Source organism: Sipha flava, unplaced genomic scaffold (genome assembly GCF_003268045.1).
Source record: "Sipha flava isolate LNK unplaced genomic scaffold, YSA_version1 244_pilon_pilon, whole genome shotgun sequence".
Lineage (NCBI taxonomy): Eukaryota > Metazoa > Arthropoda > Insecta > Hemiptera > Aphididae > Sipha > Sipha flava.
The window spans coordinates 201,667-228,199 of record NW_020272892.1 but is presented as its reverse complement, the minus strand read 5'-3'; the positions used below and the strand labels follow the sequence as shown (position 1 = coordinate 228,199).

Below are 26,533 nucleotides of genomic sequence, written 5' to 3'. Positions count from 1 at the left end.
AACATGCCTAAAAAATATCATTCGTGAACTCTGTGTTGGGGTATGGTAAATCGAAAAGAAATATAGTAGGTTTTTTTTTATATCAATTGCAATATGCTGTATGCTACACACGTCGCATGCATATACATGTTTTTGTCAATCGTGCTAAATCGAATGAAATTTATCACTAACGAAAAGGACTGTTTTATATTATTACCATACATCGAATCCAATTAGATCTTAAAAATAATTTGACAATTTCACGGGCAACAGTTGCACATTCTTCGTGCTATACATACCGTATTAATGTTTCTAGTCGTTTTTAATATTAGCATTAGTCGTGATTTATTTCGAATAGAGCTCGTCACTATAATCTAAAAAACAAAATACCTAATAGACATTTGAAATCTTGACTATCTTAAGACATTTAAGTTTTAAAGGATTTTTACTAATATACTAAATTGTTTTATTAATAATATTACTGTAACCTCATTTAAATTCTAATTAATAACCCAAATTCATTAATACAATCTATAATTAATATGTTAATGTAAAATATAAGTCATAAATAATTGGAATAGCAATAGATATTCTGAAATATTTAAATTATAATAAATAAAATGTATCAACTTTCAAAATCGAACGTTTGATGATTGTGATTAGGTAAACCTTGTTATTTTAATATTAGTTTCAAATTACCTAACCATCTCAAATACTGAATTCGGTTTATTAATTAATTTATAAGTTTGCTATATTTTTGTGTATAAAATAAATTTATACCCATTAATTATTATTATTATTATTTTAATTATCCTTTATGTTTTTCATCTGAACAAAAATGTATAGATCAAATGATTATAAAACAATATTAAATAATCATACAATAATAGTAAAACTGTTTAAGAAAAATTATTTTTGAATTCGAAAAATTAATTATTGATGGATTAAAGGATTCTATAATTTCTAAGAGGTATTTTACATTTGCAATATATTAAATAATAACTTATATAAAATTGACTAAACCCTTAGTTTCTAAAAGTCTATAATCGATGGTATTTATTTAATTATTATTATTTGTTAATTTCTTTTATTGAAGTCGCATCATCATTCAAATCGATTTTATAAAATGTTGAAGAGAAACAAAAACCTCATATATCTTAAACAAAATAGTAAATACTTAAGGATAAACTTTCAAATTCTTTCGATTTATTGGTTTTATTGATACATTACTTAAACAGTTAATGAACAACAAGTGTTATAAATTGGCAATTCAATCATACCAGAGAAGGAAGCACGAAAATAGTAGTAAATATGAAATTTCATTGGAAATTACCTAATCAATAGCTTTATAGTGTACTTACAACACAAGTATAAATATATATGTTTATACTAGAAGTCATCGAAAGGGAATATTAGTTTATATTCATAGTTGTATTTTTATTGAATATTATGATAAAAATGAATTTCGCAATTATTAAAAAAAACTGTTGGAAAATTAATCAAATTGTTCTATTTTAAAGCTCTAACTAGACAACATTTCCTATTAAATATTTCTTATGATAGTGATGATTAGAAAATTTAAAAAAATAATTCCTGACAAAATAATAGAAAATTATTACTAGTGAAAGTTCACATCTCGGTTGACATTTTAAGTTTTGTAATAATCTAAAACGAAATAAAATGGGTGAAGTATGGTGAGTGTGTGATAGGTACGATGTTGATTATTCATTTTCCTCTGTTCTTATTAAGGTATGTTATTCGTAGTTATAAAGGCCCGAGAGTAGATCATAACGATTAAATATATTTGAAAATTAAATAAAATAGCATTTACATAGATTTTCGTCGGCCTTTGGATATCGATATTCCAGAAATATATGACGATTAAAATAATAACGTAAAGTAGAACTGAATTGAAATAGACATAGGATTTGATGAACTGATTCTGGGCATTTCTCGACACTTTCAAGGTTACAGAATTTGTATTTGGATACTGTAATTTAGTTGGACTTGAGTAATAAAACCGTGTGTACATACACTGATGATAGAGCTTCTTTATTTTAAGGGATAAAAAACGTCGTGGTTGACAGTCACAAGTATACATGCAGTCACAATTTACAACGAAGTGCTCATTGATGGATCTGATGGATGAATAAATATAGTAGAGTATAGCAAAATAGTAATTTGATTAAAAAAAAAAAGTGAGAGTTGACCTATTAAAACGAAAATGGTGTAACATTAGGTTAGGACCATATAATTTTATTTTTGTTTTCTGTGCGTGTGCCGAAATAGCTGTTATTAATTCATTTCTAAACTTTGACAGTCTCAAACGATGCAGATCATTACAGTTTTTTGCAATTTTTTCTCCGTTTATCTTAATTATTCCAAAAACTTTTAAGAGATTTAAAAAATGATCTTCTCTCAAAATATCGATTAGAGTCAATTTTCTATATCATACCTATATTTGGTGATTATCGGAACTCTATAGTTGAAATAGTGTAAACAAATATCCTCCTCAAAAAAAAAAAAAAAAAATTGTTTCACTCAGAATTTAAATCATTGAACATTCGAATAAATAATGACTATTAAGCTAAAATTGTTTTCTTTTGAAGTAGAAAGCTATACTAGGTATATTTAACCATTAGAAAATGATACTCGTGGGGATTTTATTTTTCAAAATAATTTACATTTAAAGGTATTTAAATAATAACATTTCAAATAAAAATCAATACCACAGCAACCCAGATCCACGCTGTTGCAAGTATGGGTTTAATTCGTATAATATATAATAATAAAAAGAAAAAAGACATTGATAATAACTATAAAATAAATAAAAATAAATACTATTCAAAAGGATGTCTGGTATCTGAAATATGAACTATTTCCTGTCGAAATGCAACGTTTTATAAGTGAATAGTATAGTTGTTGAGATGTCAATTTCTATTGAACTTGTTACATTCGATTCGTTGTAAATAATAGTTATTAACTTATATTTTTATATGTATTTTGAATTTCGAAACAAAACAAGACAAATCTCGTAAGACGTTGAATAATCGAAATAATCGAAGGATGTAAAATTACCGAACAAGTCGAAGAAACACTAGTGATCGTTGTCAATAACATTACACTTTTTATTGTATTTACGTTATAGCCGAATAAACTATTTTTCCGGTCGTGATATCTGACATTTTCGCGCGTAACCTCGTGTCGTTTTAATCGCGTACACAATGTACCGTAACAGTAATGATCGGCTAATATCCGTAGGCGTATTTTACTTAATGCACTGCGTGTTACACATGTATATATTTACTTTTCATACGTACGTACGAGTTGTAGAGTCGTGTGTGCTTGGCAATAACAACTTGGAAACTGTCTGCGAACTTAATGCGCGGGCACACGAGAAGTTTATTCGTCGTATACGGAACAAAAGGCTTTGGACCCGAACAACGTGTGTCGCTGAAAAGCGCAATTAACCCGTACGGGCGAAACGCGATGCCGTGTCCACTTCAGCAATACGACTTTGTTCGATAACAGCGCCCCCGGACCAGCACCCTCTCACCCGTCGTCCGATCCGTTTTCCTGTACACACCCTACAGTAATACACGTACACGCGCGTGGTTGTATAACCCGTTTCGGAGTGAACCGTAACGGGTAAAACGTTTGCGTTTCGCTCCGCGTGTGTTTTCGTCGGAACGACGCGCGGTGCGGGAGATGCGATGGGGTTGGGTCGCATCGATACTTTTGACGAACGGTTTCGACTTGCGAAGGTTGAAATGGGAGACGTATCGTATATACTCGTAATGCACGTCGGACGGATTTCGATATCGGACGGACGGTAAATGCAAAACCTCGAGATCCGAATCGTGTCGGCGGTTTTTTTCTAACCTAACCTAACCTAACATCGAGGGGGAATCGAGTCACGTTCGTTGCGGTGTACTTACGGCCGACTTGATAGACGCGCGCGCGTCATTCGGACCGACTGATTTGAAATTTACGACCGAGATTCGCGATGGATATTTTTACAGCGTCTTTCGGTCCGAATCAATATTCCATACGCGGGACGGGCGCATGTGTTTATGTGCGTGCGCGCGCGTATGGTTTACGCGGTCTTTTATTCGAGTTGATGGCCGCGATAAGGATCGTTTGTTTTGGTGCTGCTGCGGCGTGGCGAAGCGATTTTCACGACTGCTCGTGTGACCTCGCACAAAGGGCCTAAATTACACGACATCGTTGCGGCGGCGTTCATGCGAAAATTCGCTGCCAGTGCACCGGAATCCCATACCGAACCGAATGGGTTATTGCACTATTCGGAGTCGACTGCGCTCCGGCAGCGTAAATGTACATCGTACTATTATGGTATAGCCTACGCAATATTTATTGCGTAGACGAATTTACATTGCCGGGAGCTCGTGTGTTATAATCATCACCGGTACGGTGCCGTGCGCTATGAATACTTTACGACATCGCCGTCGTATAAGAACGCCCAAAAAGTAATTAGCATAGTATCCGGTATGCATAAATTACGCACCGTCGCCGTTGTTATGCTATCGTATTGAACGAATCGAGCCGTTTCAAATGTCGTCGGGTAACCGCATAACTCGGAAATGATTAACAACCGTAAAAAAGTGTTGATCAGGTGTTGAAATAATATAAAACGAAATGAACGTATGTTCTCGCGTGCAGTTACGTCAACATCGATTGTTATCAATATTTTATGGTAGTGAGCATATATATGGTACACGAAAGTGAACTCTGAACGGCACTTAAATATTCTGTAAAAATCCGAAAGTTTTTTTTTTTTATCTTGAAACTTTAACAATAGAAAAAATCATTTCCATTGACCACTGATATACAATCCAGTCACAATTCAATTTTTTTTTTTTTTTGTTCTGAGCACTTATTACCTTTAAATGACATTGTAATTTAGCAAATATATAGCTATTATTTGTTCGTTATCCTATAATTAAATTATGTTTCGACTTTACCTAATAAGAAAAAAAACGCACAAGATTTATTTTTAATCAAATCTAAGATATTTTTAAATGTTATTTGTGTTTCTACTATGTGCAAAGTTATCGTTAAATGTTTTTATTGTTATCAGTAATTAATTAATTTTTAAATAAAATAAATACAAAAAAAAGATGAAACATATAAACCGTGTGTAACTTGACGGTCTGGTGGGATGCAGGGTAAGTAAAACTGTTGTATTGGTATTTCATACTTTCAACCAATGTACCATTACTCAAAAAAAAAGAAACGATTATGTGTCATAGAAATGAGGGGGATTGATTTTTTTTTTTTTCTAAAAAGAGTTGATATAATGCCATGGTTCTAATTTAAGTTCAACTTTTAATGTTATAAAGATCGGAAAAATCAAATTAGAAAAATAAAAAAATTCAAGTGCCAATAAACTGGAAAAATTTTATTATAATATTGTGAAACAATAAAATATCTTTAAAATTTTAAATTAAGTATTCAGTAAATTATTCAAGTCACTACGATTAATATTTATAGAGTAACAAGTAAATTATAAAAAGCCAATACTAGTCCTTCAATGTCGAATAAAAATTGACCACGAAAAATAATTTTATGTAGTGTTTGCTTTACGTAAAAAACTCTCCGTCGCTATAACTGCAAAGAATATATATCCTCACAATGCCACAGGTTAAATGTCCAAGACTTATACCTGAAAGACGAATAACTTTAAGGCCTCATTTAATATCAAAATATCAACACTAAATGGCCGTCTACGTACGCTTCACCCTATATTTAAATCAAAACTATCGATCCGTACAAAATTAATTTTATATAAATCCCTATTAAGGCCTATCTGGGTTTATTACATGCAAATTTAGGGCTGTGCCATAGCTTCAGTTCAATGCTATATAACAAATAAACGTTGCATAAAGATTTGAAAATAAACTCAGTTGACCAACTACCCAAAAAATGATGTACCAAATTTCATTCAAAACTTCAACACCATCAACGCCCATTTATTTCACACTTAACCTTATGTACATTACCAGAAAACTATTAAAATAATAAATTAACTAATTTACTAATTAATTATTAAATTAACTCCTTAACTAATAAATTAACTATCGTATATTTATCAATGAATAGTCTTCCACATCAGGTCATTTTGCTACTATACATTTATTGTTATACAAGTTCTTCGTGTTTGCTTACTGTGTTTTTCTCTTTCAAATAAAAAAAAATTAAAAAATGCTAATAAATAACTAATATCGTTTATTAAAAATTCCTTGATGTATCTGAAAGTTGTTTTTTTGTTTTGGTAGTTTTTTTTTTTCATTCTTTTTATGGACTTTGTCTACAGATATATAGCGAATTTTCATTGTTGCATAACTATTTTATATTCAATCGCTTGTAATTTTTTTTTTCTTTTGAGACGATTCTATTTTTTGATCAACCAGCGGCAGGTATATAAGAATAACTTTGTATTATAGTTTCAAGATTTTTTGTCAATTCAAAATTATTTCATTGATATTTTCAAAAAAAAAAAGCTAAGATAATATGAAAACTAAATCACCTCTTGAAAATGATAATAGAATCACTCGGTGAATATTTAAATTATTTAAAATCGTTATTTTCTGAATTACAACGAAAACCAAACATTAATTTTTTCGAAAACCGATATACTGACAATTTTATTGTTTTTTTTTTAATTTTTATTCTATTTTTTGCAACTATTGAGAATACTATTGGATAATTCATCAAATAATTCCCAAAGTATTATTTAAATTACTAATAAGGACCCATTTCCTATGTTTTACTTTTACTTTATGTTTGATGATGACCGAAATAATCCTTCCGGTTCAAATTGTGTAATCAAACACACAAAAAAAAAAACTTTTTACCATTGGTAAAACAAATTCATTCTTCGTTACACTCAGAAAGTTAAAGACAGGTTACATGGGGTTATGCAAATTTCGTAATTTCCGTACTTGGGATTAATTTATTAATTTGTAAAATTCAATTATTTTTAACTTAAATTTAATAATTTTGCTGTTCAACAGCAAACACATAATTGTCTTATACGAAATATAATTTAATATATTTATTTATCATGAAAGTACAGTAAAAAATTAATTCGATCATATCGTAGTGTAAAATATTTTTATCCTGATATTATATTCTATAATATTTTACACTTAGATTAACTGTTCATTAGTTCATGATATATAAAAAAATAAAATAACGGGTGAATGGTTAATGTCCATCCAAATTATGATATTGATAAAAATAATTTTGTAAAATTATTAAAAAATATGTTTAAAAAAAAAAAAAAAAAAAAATAGAGAAACTTGCAATGTTTATTTTTTACTAGTTTGTACACAATAGTTTGTCAGTTAAATGCCCTTAGCCTTCTCCATAATATTTAGATTACATTTTTTTGCTATAAATATAATAATATTTTTTTTTTATTCTACCAATTTATTTTATCATAAAATAATTTCATTATTATTGTGTCTGCCTGAATACAGTATAATAATAAAATTAAATTACAAATTTATATTTTATTCAAGAATAGTTTACACATATTAAATTTATTCATTTCAAAATCATGTTTGTATAGAATGATGATTCATTTTTTAATTCTAATATATTCAAATTTTTTTTTTTTTTTTATAAGAGATTCTTAGTCTATATGGGCTATATACATCCATGGATATTTACAAAGTCGTAATTTTTTGACTGTTTTAATATGAAAATAATTAATAGTTACATAATAATAATATAAGCAATAGTAATAAGTACTTAAGTTTGGATAAACCCTGTCAACTATAATAAAATAGTGTAAAAGTTAAAAATTATAGGTTTGCAATATTATAATAGCGTACTACGATTTGATTTACTTAGCATTTGAAAATGAGAGTAACGAACCCTATGAAAATGTAGTATACACGTAGAAATGGTCACCGGTCGTGTTTTGGGTTTTAATCAAGATCAACCTATCAACGAATTGCATTTATACGTGTTTTATCATTGATTTAATTATAGTATACATATGTACGCAATACTATTGGTAAAATTGGTACTGGCTACGTGTTACGTGGACATAATCATCAGACGCTGCTGCAATATTTGTTTGCGTTTAACTTTTTAAAAACCTTTTCGAACAATAGAAAACTATTGTAATTATTATTTCTTGATTTTAATATCTGTATAACCTATTTTTGCCAAGTTGAATGCAAACAATAATCCACATCCTGTGGCTGCATTTACTTTTTCTGCTATCAATTCTAACAATCGAATAGCCTATTCGTATTTTATTAAATCGATAATATTTTGTACATGGAAATCAAATTTTATTTATAACAATTTTTACTTGTATCAACTTTGGTCAAAATATTTTTAATATTTAAACTATGTCGGTTGTAAGTAAACTGATGTATACATTATTAAACGTAGTTAAATTTTAAACGTGATTTCGTGATCAATTTTATAAGCCAAATGTGAATAACACATCAAATATAAAATACATTACAATCGAACAATATTATTAGTCACTGCCCAACATGCTCAGTAGGTAATTGTGGGTTTTAATAAATATATAAAAACTTAAATATAATTAAGTAATGAAAACAATAACTAATAATAACTGAAATTAGAAATGTGGCGTGTCTAAAATATTAACTTTAAATCGATTAGAAATTAACTCTTCCAGCAATGCTCTAGAGCCTATAACTCAAAATATGTTATATTAACAGTTTATGCAAAAACCGGATTTATCGAATAACGAAGATTTCATATACGATCTGATAAGTTAAATTATAAATAACCTCTCAAATATGTACTGATATAAAAGAACAAAAGTTGTAAATAACTAATGAAACACAAGATGTATAATATTATATTTGTTCTCATTCCTATGAGTAACCACGATCACGAATCGATCAACCCATTTTCCTTCGACTACCGTATTTACGTAAATTAAATAATATATTTATTAAAAAAAAAGTTCTTCATTGTCGAACGTGCTCTTTATTTTCTTATGACCAAGCCATTATTTATTCATCCATTACTATTATACAACACGATGTCTCTGCTCGTTTGCACCGCGAACTCATAATTAATAAATAAAACGACAATCACATAAATTTCCTTTACTAACTACACCAACATTAAATTGTTATTGACCAACTATTTACTCGACAATTCGAACTGTAAACTGTTCGTACAATAGGTACGTGTAATTATTGCACAATTTATAAATGTTTAATCGCCGAAGCTGTTTTTCTCCGCCGCTTCGGTTGCGTGTATAATGTATAAGTGGTTTTTTTCTTCTTATCTTATCACTTTTACCATAATAACAGCATGCTGATTTCGGTTTATCTTGCCGTGTTTATAAATCACCTGTTGTTTTAATCGATTTCAGTTATGGATTCAGTGAAATGAACAACGACGAAGAGGTGCTAAGAGTGTTCAGAGGTGAATTGGACACCGCAGGATGGGCTATACCCAGGCTGGTCAAGGTTTTCATCGCGTCCACCAAAAACGGTAAGTTGTAAATTATTCGTCCACGTACGGTACGCGGAAATGTATCGTTAGTTCTAATGAGTAAAGAGTTTGTGGTAAAAACTTTCTTTTGCGTACGTGGCCGAATCGATTTTGCGGATATATCAATGAAATATTATACATCGAACGGTAGCTAATACGTGCCGTACAAAAGTGACGTTTGAATTCAAACATCCGTTCGAACCATATAACATTGAAATACGGCTTTGAATAAATATGTGTGTGTTTTCTGTGATGTGAAAATAAATTGGAAACAAATTTACCAATTAGTGATAACGATAAACGAATAATATTGTTGTGGTTACCGGAAACCGTTTAGATATGTTTCGTATAAGGGCCATTGAATTCCATATAAGTTCCATTAGAATTATACTTTTGAGACTTGTATCATCATTATACCTCCGTATCTATTGGATTATCATTTACCTTGTTATGATTTGTATAATTTGTATAATTTTCTGTATCAAATATCGTAGATGATTTGTTGTCACGAAACATTGTTTGATATCAAAGTTTTGCGAAAGAAAGTTACAAACTACGGCATAGAATTAAAATTGAAATATCAATAACGATGATAAACAGTTGAGTATTACCATTTTTTTTTTTTTTTAAGTAAAAATACTAATAAAAAGTAATGACACGCATAACTGAAATAGATATAATTTTTATTGAGATCAAGTCTGTATATCATGTACAATATAATGATCGATGTTCATCATATAAAAAAAAATTATAATGCAATGTACATGACTTTATTAACTTTGTGTAACTTCAACTTTGTATTCACTCAGAAACTTTGAAATAAATAAATATTGACATACCAGATATTATTATACATTACTTCAGCTACAGAATAACAGAATAATTTATTTGAATATATAGTGAAAACCGTTCTAGAATAAGTCCTTAAGGACCGGCAACAATAGTATTTTTCCATTGTTGTGAAAATAAGTTCATCTTTTGTACCTGTTTGCGGGAATCAAGAAATATATGTCTCTAGAGTACAATATGTGATGTTTGTGGTTATCATGAATATTACAAAAATTATTAAAAATACAAAATATGACAAGAATAAAAATGTTATAACAAATGATTGTATTTTTGGCTACATTAAGTTTAAAATTACACTAGCGCTGTAAATAAAAACATAATTTAACCAAAATTTAAGAAAAAAATGGAACAAAATTAACTATGTATATTATTCAATGTCATATTATAACAATATGTAGTTTAAACCTATTATATGTTATTAACACATATTTTCAATCGATTCGAATAACGTTAAAACCATAAGTATGTCAATACGATATATTGGTACTACAAACACTTCAAAATGAAAAATCATCATAATTAAAACTAGCTACATTGGAACTGGCTGCAATCCAGATTTAACAATCATCTTGAGCCGTATATATATATTTATCCATTTTACATTTACATTTAACTTATTAATGAAACGAATATCTAGTGAGTGTAATACAACGAATAAAAATAATACAACTAAATCCTCGTTACAGATAGTTGTACGTATTATACATTTTTTATATTTTATTGTAGTAGACTTGGTCAAGTTCATTGATCTATATATTTATAAAATATATTTGCGAGTAGATATATAAAAACCAAATAATGATTATATGATAGGTATATTACCATAGGCGTGCGCAGTTTCAAGACAGGTACAGAGAATATTTTTACTATCCCATTTGTTTCATACAAACGGCCTATACATGACTAGTAAGTATAAAGTCTGTAGTCACTGCGTTTTATTGAAACCTATTACCCATTTGAACGCAGAAAATATTCGCTTGGTGATTCAATACACTTTTTGGGTAACCAACTTATTTTTTATTGAGTACTATACAGCAGCACAACTTAGACTGTTTGGCCTTTGTAAATCTATTTAAACCGTTCATGAGTGTACCCTGTATGTATCATAAATTAATTACACAACATTAATTCATTATTTATAAATATTTAAAGTTTCTCATCGACCAATTATAGATAAAAATTTGAAATTGTTTTCAACATAAGATAAAATGAAAAATTGTACTGATTTACCTAAAATCACTAATCACATCAACTTTACTAGACACTTAATCAATGTCAAAAGAATTTTTATACATAGTGTACGATCCTTAATTAAAATTCAGATTTTCGGAGTAAAAATTACGATTTATTAACCATAAAAACTCTAATACGTATGTATATGTATCTATGGGTATGATGTAATGTTGAAAATGTATCAGATCTTTGTGAATATTGATTTTTTTTTTAACCTAAATCTGATTCCAATAGCAGTATACATATTCATACTAAGGCTTAGCACCTAAATCAACCCAAATCCTTAATACATTAAAATCCCCGTGAAAAAGCTGAATTCACCAACCCTGAAGGATTTCGAGTGTCGTGATACCCAAGTTAATACAATAATACCGGGATGCATCCGATTATTGACGGTTTAAAGAATACACCACGAGCTATTTACGAAAATGAAAATCTTAATCCGTCTACAATACAAATATTCTAACATAGTTTATCAAACATAAAACCATATTTTAAATGTGTCTCTTTTGTAAAGGTTCGATTTTTTTTTTTTATCTAGTGAATTTAAAATATCTAATGTTCACGTATCACACAATGTCTGCGAAGAAGATCACGATTACATTGTTGTTGATGTGCGCCGATAACTCTATTATTCTAATAAAAATGCATACGCATGTGAGATGAAAATATTTATAATATGTTGTATCAATAGTATTATATTTTATCTTCGTTGTACAACAGTTAGCGTATTAAAATTGATATACTTCCATTTTATGAACGTAAAGGTGTAGTAAGTGCGAGTTGAAACCATAACAGTTTTGAACAACTGTATGCTTTTTTTTTTTTTTTTTACAATAACCATGGTGCTTGAATACCTATATTCAAAACTCCAATAAAAAGGTAAAAATAAATTCTGTTTGTCTTGGAGTAAATCTGTGTTTATAGTACTCGTACTCCGGAATCTATGCGATAAGAAAAAGTATATGTAATATTTAAAACCAAGAATATATTATTGTACATAGTTATTGTGCAATAAACAATATTTACTCGAGATTAAATGTGTATGCACTGAAAAACATTGTATATGAAATAAAAAACGGCAAATCACTCTAAATCGTATTTTTTTTTAATTCTTAACTGGAAAATTCTATAATTCTAGAGTTCTATAATTTTTTACACGTAAGAAGAAAAAATAAGCTCACATTTTATTTAAAAACGTATATACTTACTGTACTAATATATTTGTTCCATTGATTTGTGTTGGGTGCTGGTAGTATTCGTAGTACCATTCTGTCATACGAAACATCTAATAATTATTAGGCTATAAAAACTAAATCATTATACAATAATACATACATAATACAATATAAAAACATTTATGAAGTAGATCCTCAATTGTCCGAGTTTTATTTCATTATTTTACTTTGTCTTGATTAAAACCATTGTTAATAAGGAGTTATATATATATTTATATTGGATATAAAATATTACGATAGTTTTATTTATTTTATAACTATTCAGTACTATTTTTTTTATTGATTTATTTTTTTCATACAAAAAAAATTCCTTAAACACATAGCTAAACTACACGGAATTGGAATACTCTGGGAAGGAATTAAACTGAAATTTAACTATACTAGTAAAAGTAAATAGTCGTATTTCTTAAATTTATAGTTAAAACAATTTTTCGTTAACAGTTAATTAGTATAATACTTACTTAATTTTTTACGATAGTTGGTTTTTTAACGTCTGCGCGCACCATAAAAAAAAAATTATACGAGTTATAATATTTTATTAAATCGTTAATAAGAGTATACAATATAACAGATTAAAATATTTATAAATTAATAATACGTTTATTCAAGAGATTATATGATTCGTATGCACTTCTGGTTGATTGATAATAATTAAGGATTATTATACCCAATTTTATGGCAGATCTCTATGTGATATAAATATAATTTTTTAACCAATTATGCAAATTTATATGTAAACTAGCTGAATAACCCGTCGTTGCCGGGTTTAAGTATATAAATGTATGTAACCTGCCAAGATTAAATTTTGTTAAATCTATTGAAATTTTTGAAAATACCAAGTTTTCTGGTAACAAATTTTGTATTATGAGATTCAATTCGTTGACCTCCCCATTTTTGGCTACTAAAATTGCTCTTTCTGCCAGCCACTCATGATTTGTGTATTGTCTGTGTACACTGGGACATATCTGGTAAATGAGAGCATCTTACGAATAAATGATTGTGCAGAAATCGTTCGGTAATTTTATACATCCCGTTTCATCTGTAGTAACTTTCCCATCTCCAATATCTAACAATTGTTTTGAGAATCTTTTGCACGCAGCTTTTTTTGATTGAATCGAAATCGAAGTATCGAAATCGTTCGCTATCTATCTTTATATATATTTCGACCATGAATTGTTGACAAAGCTTATGCATCGTAAAATAATTTAGTCCTGATCGCGTCTAATCATCAACCGATATGCATAATAATTTTTTGAATTAACATTCTTATTTGTTTTGGCACCTGTTGCGGGATCTTTTTGTTTAATATTTATGCAATACCCGTCATTTACTACCAAAAATAAAATTAATAGTTTTTAAATAGTTTTTAATAGTTTTTTAATAATTTTTTAATAGTTTTATTTACCGATTTCAACCCTTTAAATTCAAAATTTCAAAAAATCCTTTCTTAGCGCACGTCTACATCATAATAGCTATCTGTTATTATCCAAATTTCAGCCAGATCTGTCCAATGGTTTGAGCTGTGCGTTGATAGCAGTCAATCAGCTTACTGTTTTATATATACAGAAGAAGATGTACGCATTTTCTATCAATTAAATATAAATGAATACAATTATTAATGTGTTTTCACAATATTTTTTGTTTTACAAATTTGTTGCCAATGAAGGGACTCGCGTGATTAGAATATTAAATTATTTAATGTACATTTTAATTTCATTACATTTCACGTTCATTTACGAAGGTTTATTACAATGTATTTTGGCTTTAAGTTTTTTAACTAAAAGTGTTGAATTGCAAAATATATGAATCTACTATAGTGTATAAATATGAAAAACTAATAATAAATTAATGCATAACTTGATTCAATTTAGCTAGAAATAAAACTAAAACATAAAATTACACAAAAATAATATTAAAACATATTATTATAATAAATGATTTCAAGTGATGGCCCAATTTCTGATGTATACCATGATTAAAAAAAAGGTATAATAAGTGTACAAGATTTTTTTTTAAACCATATACGTATCTAAGCATAAAATATTTAAATAAAAACAACGTATTCATTGGAAAAAAAGGGTTGAAAACGATTTAATAATTTTATAATAAAAAAATAAATAAAAATATTGATATTGATTTTCATAATTGATGACTTCGCCTTACCAATTTAATTTTTCATTAAGTACTATAATTAATTATATGACTTGAACAACGATTTTTTGACTTAATGCATTTTTTTAGGATTTTTAATTATTTTATATAGTTTTCATACATGGTATATCTATTAATATGTTTTGCATAATTAAGGGGATTTTAAATGTTTATTATTTTAGCTAACTGCAAAAAAACATAAATATTTATATGAACATTAGTGATTTTTTAGTCAGCATTACGGTATAATATAATAATTATAATATGTATGGATAAAATATCAAATATTGACGTAAAAATATATTATATGTTATATGGCTAGTATTAAATCTGAATAAATAACAAAATTGAAGGGTCATCTATCACTATAACCGTCATTATACTATCAAATTATAAGTCTCTTATGAATCAATATCTAAATAATTAGATCTGGTCAAAAAAAATATTTTTCATACTTCAATATGAAATTTAAAAAAATATTTAGGAATTGAGAAAAAACTTTAATTAATTGTTAAAAGTAAATTTGAACTATTGATATTAATTTTAAATTGTTAAAAGAAACTTTAAAATTAAATTCCATATTTATTTTTAATTATTTAGTAAACGTTTTCTAAATATAGAACATTATGTTATTTATTGTACATATATAAATGTATACTTTTAGATTGTATTTTTAAAATTTTTTTTGAAATATTTTTACATTCAGCGTCTTTTATTTTCACCATTTATAATAATAATACCGTTTATTACGGAATAATTTCCAATTACTTTTTAAATGTACAAGACAAAAAATATTTAAAGATATAAATCAAATCGATTTCAATCGTATTTTATATGTAGATTAATCGAATTTTGTTTCAATTTACTATTTCTCATACTAATTTGGTATGTTGAGATGTTTTTAAATTGCATTTTATTAACTTTTATTTGCCATTATCGTGGTCACTCCCAACGTATGTTTTCTTCTCTTCCGTTAACATCCCAGTGGCTGGTTAGCAGTATTTCTCCATTCTTCTCAATTTCTGACTTTCCTTTGTAATTTATAATATATTTTATAATACCAGTTTGATTTTCGCTAATATATGTAACTTATAATCACAATTTAGTATAGACAATTTTGCTACAGTCATTGACGTCCCAGATGAAGATATTTGTCTTCGAAAGGCTTTCGAATTCTAACTACGAGGTAATAGTGAAAGGTTTTCAAATGCAAATTCCAACAAAATTGGACCAAAAAACGGTGTACATATTTAAAAAAAAAGTCTCATACTTATCCACAAATTAAAAACTATAGTTTTCCACAAATACACTTAGAAGACTAAAAAGGCAATGTCCCAGGGATTTGTTTAATACATAAGGCCACAAAAAAGTACTAATACTTAACAGGTAATCAAAAATGTAAATAGTCTTATCAGATGGAATTACTGGAATTGTATTATAATAAAAATTTTATTTTTAATCAAATCAGATTTTCCTACCATACGGTATTGTAAGGATTTTAAATATGAATTTTACAAAATAAATAAAGAAAAATGAACTGCATTTAATCGCGAGTATCAAAATGCTTAGTCAGTATCGATAAATCCAGTTTTCTTATAGATAGTCTTAAACTAAAAATAGTTTATCTACGAAAAGTAGTATGTATTATACTCGTAATATTGTTAACTTAATTGATTCTCTGTCCCAAACACATAAATATACATATTATATTTTTCAACGTCTTTGAAATAGTAATACAATTCATCCCCCGTCGAGGACTATTGTCATACTTTTCCTTTATTTTTTTTCTTCCTTTTTTATTGGACATACTCTTTTTTGCATCTAACGCGACGCATTCATCTCGTTTATCTTTTCAGAAGGAATACTTTTCTTAGACTTCCGAAGCTTTCTTACGCTCACTCTGTGTGGTGGATCCGAGGAAATGAAAAGAGACACTAGCGGTGATGCAACGACGAAATCGATAATAATTCCTATACATTGTACTGCTTGTCAAACTGCGTCGAAAGATTATATTTTTTTTCACCTTGTCGCATTTCGTTTGTACATGATATTATGCTTATGTACAATTTAATGATACTTAGTATTTATTATTATTAAATAATAAGAAGTCTGCAGAACAGTATGAACAGAAATCGATCCCATTTGCGTCGGGACCGTACGCAAAGTTGGTCTATCTATATTAATATTATTTACCTCTCGTTATTTGGCCATTCACGATGTACGATCTAGATTGCGTTTTATTGCGATTTAACACGAAATCTATGTGTAAAAACGGACGAGGAATATTATTATTTTTCGACTTCACATTATACATAGGTTATGTACATTATGCGTGAAAAATAAATTTGAAACAATGACGTTATGACGCTATTGCATTATTTAAAAATGGATGGAGTTAAAAAGAAAAATTATAAGAGAATGGATGTTATTGACACTTATCTTATTCAGCTATTACTGTCAATGTCAGTTTCGTATAATTATTATTATTTATTATTATTTAAATAAAAATAATTATATTATTTATAATTATTAATAATTACATTTCCAATTCGAAAGATTACCAAACCTAATTTGACCGATCATAAATTATTTAAGAAATAGAAAACGATTTAGAGCGGAACTATTATTGTCATTGTTACCATTTGTTACACCTATAGGGGTGTATTTTATTATTTGTTTATTTGTGACACGAGTTATTGAAATTACTTGATTATTATATTTATTTATTATTATTATGATATATTTCATTATTGAAATTTGTTATGTATAAAAAAAGTGTATAAGATACGATGTGATAAAAATCCAATTTAAAAGCTCTATCGAGAATAAATTATAAATATAACAAAAATGTAATACCATTGTAACATTGTACATTACTACACTTTTTGAAATATTTGAAGAAAAAAATGCTTGTTCGTCAAAATGTTTGAAATATATATATAGAATATTGCAAGAATAAATAAGTTTTTTTTTCGAGTGCTCAAACATAATGTATTCATAATAAACATAAATTAATAAAACTTCTACGTCCTAAAATTCCACCATCAGAAAAAAGGAAAAAATACATTATATATCAAGTTATATTTTAAAATCGTGCTAAAAAATGAATTATCTTTGAATAAATTACAATTAACTTTAAAAAAAAAAAGAAAATATAAGATTATGATTCGAAATAAAATAATTACCCAATAATTGACTCCAATTACATTTGTTTTATTTTCTTCGAACAAAATATTCAAACCAAATGAAATAAAAATAAAATTATCTGAAACGTGAAATTCAGTTTTTTTTTTTTGTTTCTGTTAAATTATCTTATCGTAAACAGTATTAATATTAATAAACAATTTTGATGTTAACATTTCTGGCAATATAAATATATTATTTGAAGCCCGGAAGGCTTAAACAGTGTGAAAGAAATGAAAACACCATTTCTAGCGATGCACAACCAAAAGTGGCAGACTATTTGATTTCAGAATCAATACTATAGATAGTATTTAAATTTTAATGTTAAATGTTAAATGTTATTGAAATGTTAATTTGAACGCAGTAATATGTATTGTCTAGCGAATAAAACAATTTTCCATTGTTGAAATTCTGAAGAAAACTGATTAAAATAAAATGTTGATCGTGAAACGCTCTACGCGTTTAACGTATAGATAAGAAATGACGGTAGCGTTCACAGACTATAACATTCTATTAAATATATTTTACTATTTGCCGTTATAAAATATTTGTGGTGGCTGCGCGGCATTTCAAGTTTTCCGTTTGTTCAGTTTATGTTTATGATTCTGAAATCGCGTTCCAGAAGGACAACAATATAATTTACCACAAGGAGCCGAATAGCCGTTATATTTTTATTACTCGGGTACATATAATTCTGTATTTATAACACTAATTCTGATCTGACCATAAGAGCTCTTTTATTGTCTACGAGGATCACATAACAATTATCATACAGTAACGCTGGAAATTCGTAATTTAGGGGAGTGACTTTTGACGAGTTTTTCTTTTAACCATTCATCGAAGAATATTATTATCATAATAATAAAAAATATGATTAAAAAAATTACTTTTTCCAATATTGAACAACATTTGAGAGGCATACATAATGTGTGCAACACACTATAACACAACACCATACTGAACAACAATATTAATAATGAACATTTATCGAAATATTATTGGAATTTGATGATGACATTTTAGTATGCTAGTTATTATAAAATAATATGTCTTTAAAACAAAATACTTAAGAAGAAATAGTTCAAACCCTTTGGTTCTTTTTTAAAAGCATTTAAAGTTTACGTCTTGGTTCGAATGTAGTTGTAATATCATTTTTAAGTAAATACATCTCGTGAAATAATCAACTGTGGTTTTACACGCACATTTTTTAACACAAAATTACTTTTATAATTTAATTTACTATTACAAAAATAACTTAATAATATCAATTTTCAACTTTTTTTTTTTCCAAGAAATGATTTTAAGTACAATAATTTATTACAACTTTAAGACGGTTTATACTTCTTAGTTTTATTTTGTTCATCATTTCGGTTGTGAAGAATCGAATCTAATTCGGTCGTTCTATATCTTAAAACATCTTGAAAGCTATTTTTATGAGTATCCGCTATTATTTGTCGACGCCACAATAAGACGCACTCGGAATCGTTTTCCGAATTCGATGCCTTGTACGCATGGCTTTCAAATTTAATGACACTTGCCAAAATCCGGTGACTCTCAGAAACTCCAACTGCATACATATACTCCTGGTTTTTGTTTGATAATATTACCGACGAGCCCTGTCCGATTATCTTGGAGTACATTTTATTCATTATAATTGTCGACAATTTTTTGAAACGCAACGTGTGGATTGTTATCTTAACAATAGTTTACTTATTTGTGCTCTCACGCATAAACACATGTACATGTAAGTAGAGGCGTTATATTACTATCCATATTATTTTAACGTCAAATACGATTTTCACTGAAGTACACCAATAAAATAAAAGCGTAAAACTACAAGCGTATTTACATTTAGACACCAATTAAGCACCAACGTCAATCCTCTGAACGAAGCAAGTTCGCCTGTGCCTCGTAAAACAATTATACCGTGTAAAAAAAAATTTATACAATCAAAACAAAATTTATTCCTTATGCGATGTCTTGCTTACGTGGTTCTGCTATGCGAGTATTTGATTTTTCTATCCAGTCACCAGAAATCGTCTTCAAAACGCATTAAAAATATCGTTCTGAATACTCGATCCCATATTACACGTGATAATCCTTGTTCAATTATAAAGTTTTCCAGTTAAAATCAACTTTGATATACGGGTTGTGTGTGTGTGTGTGTGTGTGAATGTATATATAATACAACTATTTTAAAATTATAGAATTGTCATTATCCGTTGAAAGTTGTATTGTGAGCGAATAACACATACCACAACAACAAAGTAATTTAGATTAATAATATTATATACATATTAAATTTAAGCAAAAATAGTAATAAAAAAAAAAATTATATCTACTTTAAAGTGAATAATATTAGATCATTGGATAATTAGTTAATTTTATTGTTTCGAATTTACGTGACAAATACTTTAGACTCGAAATGCAAAAGAAATGTATTAGAATATTTACCTAAAAATTAAACTAACATAAATGAGAACTACTATTAACGAGAATCAATCTTTCTAAGAACATTTCTTCTAAGTGTTAAGTGATATTATACGCTATATAATATATACGTATATAACGCTTCTTTATTTTTTGCATAGACTATTCAACAGAATTATAGTCAAATGGCCTAGTTACTACGTGGTATTATCTTAAGGGTTGGCCGATTAACTCTATACATAACGTCCTATTAGGTAGCAACTTGGCATTTTTCAAACTCTGATTTATAAAAAATCCACGTGTACTATACTGCCTTGCTACTGCAAAAAGCAGTAACTACAAAATTATCAAAAATGCGGTTTTGATGTCATATTGTTAATGAAATTATTTTGAATACAATTTTATTAAAGTTAAATATAAAAAATCGACATCTAGTGGCTTAAAATGCGACTAAAAAGTCCTAACTACAATACATTTACAAAAATCGTACTTTTCCTAGAGTAAAACGTAGTAATTAACAATTCCTACAATTAAAAGCAGTATGTGCATTATAGTTACTGTGTTTATTGTTAAGATAAAAATACTGCGTTTTCTTCTAATAATACAACAACATTATTATTATCATTTGCCGCGCAACTATCGTAACTTGTTTTTGTCTATCTAATTATTATCTTTATCTAATGATAACTTGGCATAATATTACGAAAGTAAAATAATTCATGTTTAATTCTTATTTTTTAATATATTTATTTTAATTGATAACTGTTGTAGTTACTGCATTTTCTACTAGCAGTGTTTTATGATATTGATAATACTGCATTATATACATTGCACCACTTTATAATATAATGTGAGTAATGCTAAAGAGAAACGCAGTAGTAACCTAACTGTTATATTATGTGAAAATTGTCAAAAATAATTTATTAATCATAAACTAATAGCATTTTTGAATTTCAAGCATGATTTTCCATCGATTTCATTCAAAAGGTGTCCTTAAAGTTTTCAGTTTAATAAAAAAATTATAAAAACATAAAAATTCAATTTCCCGAAAATATGAATTTTGTAGTAATTGCTTTTCGCAGTAGCAGGGCAGTATAAGGTAGTAATTTTCCTATACAAAGACTTTTACATGACTTAAAGACCATTAAGTTGCAACAGTAACTTTTATTTTTCAAAATGGAAATACCATGCGTTTTTTAGGCCAATAATTATTCAGTTAATTTTTCTGAAACTTTCAGTGTTATGTAATCAAAATTCGGACCAGCACATTCAAATTTATTCAAATTTATGTATAAAAGGTTTAACATAATTTATTTAATCTACACAAAAAATGTATAATTAATTTATGATAATATGATATAATTTATAATTTTTATTTATCGTTATTCACTATAAATTGCTTCAAAATAACATAGATCAAATTTAAATATTATGCTTATCGCAGTACCATTGATATTCAAAAAGAAAATACCAATACAAACACCAACTACTTAATATTTTTCAAACGCATTTTTAAATTTTAATAATCTCTAAATCACTGGTTCAAAAATTGTCATCTTAAACTCCGGAAAAAATAACCGATTAATTATTTTAATTTAAAAAATGGTGTTTTCGTTCAAATGACTAAATGAATGTACTAGGTACTCCTTAAAAAAATAATAAAAAAACTAATTATTTTAAAATACAGACTTGGTGAGCATACTTTACCATCAATGAGAATTTGAAAAAAAAAATCATAATTTAAGCGTAAATCATGAGTGTTTAGCATGCTTAAAAATTCTACTTATGTATGCGTACACTGGTGTTTTAGGTATAACGGGCTTCGTAAATCTACCGACGTAGATAAAGCAATTTGTCACACATACTTGCCCGCAAGATGTATTGATTATTCAGGGACATTTTGTATATCTATTGTATGTATATATGGATCATGTACAAGTATATTAATATTTATTGTACATGACAATAAACTAACAAAGCGTATTGTACATATACAATTATAAAATGTGTGTGTGTATGTGTGTATGTGTGCGTTTTCAGATACGTGCATCGCATATATTGTTGTTACTACAAAAATTCTTAATATTATTATTTGTTTATTTTCGGTTTCCCCCCCCCCCTTCAACCTTGATTTCCAATTCCACGCACCATGACAATATGTATATGTGATAGTATGTATCAGAAATAATGCGCAGCAAACTTGGAGATAATTGATTTTTTATTTCTGCTTTAAAACAATATTTTCGTATTATTATTCCCATCTCCCTCAATTGTTTTCGAAAACAAAACAATAATAATGTTTCAACCGTATAATCCTAACAGTTTTGCATTAGATTTCACAGGATTCATTGCAGATTTCTCATGACGTTTTATTTATTTTCACAAACCTAATTAAACGATTATAATATAATTATCTCTCACTCTCTCTCTCTCTCTCTCTCTCTCTCTCTCTCTCTCTCTCTCTCTCTTTATCTCTCTCTGTCTTATTTTAAACATTTATTTCATCACCTACATATTATCAAAGATAAATTCTACGGATAAATTAATCCATACAATGTACTCTGAACATATTTATTTTTAATTTGCGCAAATGTCAAGTAGGTGTCCTACATGTATTAACTATTTGTTAAAAAAAATAATTATTTTAAACAGTAATCAGTTTAGTGCTGCAAATATGTAAATATTTCAATGATAAACATACAATATAATATTTTATAAAACATACAATTCTAACAGTATTAATTATTTTTTATCCGTATAAACATATTTAGTAATATTAACGTTTGCTTACATCTTCATTTTCAACTGTGATTATAATTCTTATCACTCGAGATTATTAAATATATTTAAAATTATATTAATCTAGTGTATTTAAACGTTTCATATTGAATCGTATGACATATCGCGGAATAAATTATCTTAGGCGGAGTTATAAATTGCATTTTGTTAGGATTAAATAAGTTTTGTATGTCAAAATTAAAATAATAAACAAATATATAGGTTTGTATATTGCATACATGTATACGAGTATATACATACGCAATATTATATTTTTGACTATTTTAAGCAATTAATCGGATATATATATATATATATATATATAGGTAGGTATAGAGTTAAATGCTATTATTGATAATAGTGAATTTATGTAAATGTTTTACATAAATTGTAATCAGAAATTATTCCAAAATAAAAGAATTATTTACAGAAATAAAGAAAATTAACTTATAATGTTTCACACATAACAACAATGAAGAACATTTTTTGCCGTTCATCAATGTTATCCATTAACATCTCAACACAATTGTTTTTTCTTTGACGATACTATTATTATCTTACTTGTTCTTTTGCGAATTCCGGAATTCTTTCAAAATTATTAAGCTGCCACGTTTTTTTGTACATATATAACTATATATATTCCCTCTACCTCTTTCCCTGTATTTCTCTTGTCCTTTATTATATATATATTTATTTGCACATTTCTATATACATATATAAAAATAATAACGCCCCAAGGTTTATTATAAATCGTTCTAGTGACACTCGGGTGTACAACAAAGGATCCCTTTAGGCTCTTATTTCTTTTACTTCAAGTCAACCATCGGATAAAAACCCGTTTCATGGCTAATTAAACATCGCCCTGACGTTTTAGGGTGTTCCAGTTACACGCAATAGTTGTCCTCGTCAAGTTGAACAATACATTTTAAAAGGTTTCGAACACATCACAAATAAAGTTGAACAAGTTTTTTTTATTTATTATCAACAAAATCGATCAACGTTATACTTGTATCATATTTTGTGTTACATGTGTACCCATTGGCTTAGTTAAAAAGCTTAAGCATGGTCGTAATTCTTCCCGTTCATTTTTATTTTTTATAGCAAAACCAATTTAACCAGTTTTATTTATGAATATTTTTTTTTTCCATCATGCCCTTAACCAATCGTATAGATTTTACCACGCGCTATTAATACCAAGTATATATATTCAGAATTTATGTACAGTCTTAAATTACAAAATATTACTAATAAATCATTTTAGATGTAGTACCTATTATTGTAAAAATGTTAATTTTCTGGTCATAATTATTTATTGGTTATGTATTGAAATTCAAATATTTTTGTTAACATACATACGAGTACCTTAATATAATAATTGATCAAAATTAATACCCTAGAATTTGTTCAACAACAGATAACGAACAGAAAGTTTCACAATAAGAGATTTTCAACCCACTTTGATAACGATTAATAATTGATTATTACTTTCATTATTAATGTAGTAACATATACAACCAAATTGTACTATGCAAACTATTAATGTTTATCTTGTTAGAAAATAATAATTATCTGAATATTTATTTTTTAAATTATTTACAAATATATTACACAATAACATAACAAGTACTAGACAATATTTGAGAAAATTATTAAATTATATATATATTTCTTATATAATTGTGTTTAATACCAAATAAATACAAATAATTTATATATATATATCCTATTATGATTTCCACATGCGATTGTAAATTATGGTTTTAAACAAACGCTTTCGCTTAATATATCTATATTGCAACATAATTTATAAACGAGATTCATTTTATACTGAAATCTTATTCAGAGTATTATACATAATACTATAATAATAAAATATAATGTACTATGTATAATATATTGAGCCAATTATTGACAAAAATAATTATGTATTACAGCAGTAAACATCATTGAAGCCAGAAAACCCTGAATATCTAATCAAACATTTTGATGAGTACATTTAGATATTATATCTTCTAATACTTTGTTAGATCGCTGTACAGAAAAATAGCAGACTGTAGAATTATTTTTTATCCATCTTATCAAAATAATAATGTACTGACGTTAAAAAAAAAAAAAATTACGAGAGAACAATTACTATAGTCTAAATAGATACTGAATTGTTTGTTGCTTATTAAGGTCGTATTCAAAATGGTCGTATTTTCATGTACAAACAACAAAAATCCCTAATACAGTTTTAGAGTTTACCCTTTGTTTTAATGTAATTTTGTCCGCAACCATTTTTCCAACTATCTCAGGAATACTAATAATTCATACAGAAATTATACCGTGCAAATATGATGTGACACATGCACTTTCGTTTTCACTCGACAAATTCCAGACTTTTTATAGGCTTTGGTAAAATATTTATTATTTCATACGTCCGAATATTTTTAACTGTCTATACGACTTTGATTACAATATCTAGTTCAATAATGCCAATATAAAATGTTGTAAAATGAACCGTATTGTTTTAAGCTATTTTGTGCAATATTATAATTTAACCAATTAATTGAACTATAGTCAATATTTAATTACAATATCAAATAAATCGAAGTTAACAAACTAGTTTGTAAATAGTTTGACACTTTGTTCCATAGACAATATATTGTGTTAAAAGGGTCATGTATAACATGTTTAAGATATTAAGATATTTAGCTGGGTATATAATTTATAGGAGTTTTCAAGCACTGCGCATTTTATGTACCTATACCTATTTCATTTTTTGAACTTGTATATATTTCGGAAAACACTATTTTTGAGGCCATAAAAATTTCAAAACATTTTATGTGATACATATTCAATCCAAAAATGTAATAAAAATTAATCTCGAAATGGTATTTGTTTAAATCGTAAAAATCTAACACACACACACACATATATATATATTTGTTTTCAATCAACTCTAAAAATTTTTTTTTCTGTGAATCAAACTCTGATCAGAATAGTTTTTTGAATACGCTTTCAAATTCAGAATACATAACATACCAAATATTTCATCTCTTAAGGTGAACTGAGCATAACAAGTTGAGTGCTAAACTTATACGTATGGATACGATTAAACTCATAATTAATATTATTTTAACCCTACAAAATGAATTTTCTGATTAAATCGCTGTACTCTTTGTTTTATTCAA

General features: G+C 27.4%; 1 protein-coding gene across 1 annotated transcript in view; it reads left to right on the top strand.

Annotated features, from left to right (window-relative positions):
* Positions 1-26,533, top strand: part of LOC112684186 (NACHT domain- and WD repeat-containing protein 1) — a 217,523-nt gene that overhangs the window by 62,739 nt on the left and 128,251 nt on the right. The window contains exon 2 of the mRNA XM_025555553.1: positions 9,377-9,498. Coding sequence (XP_025411338.1) covers positions 9,393-9,498 — 106 coding nt within the window. The 5' untranslated portion in view covers positions 9,377-9,392. The remainder of the gene's footprint in view (positions 1-9,376; positions 9,499-26,533) is intronic.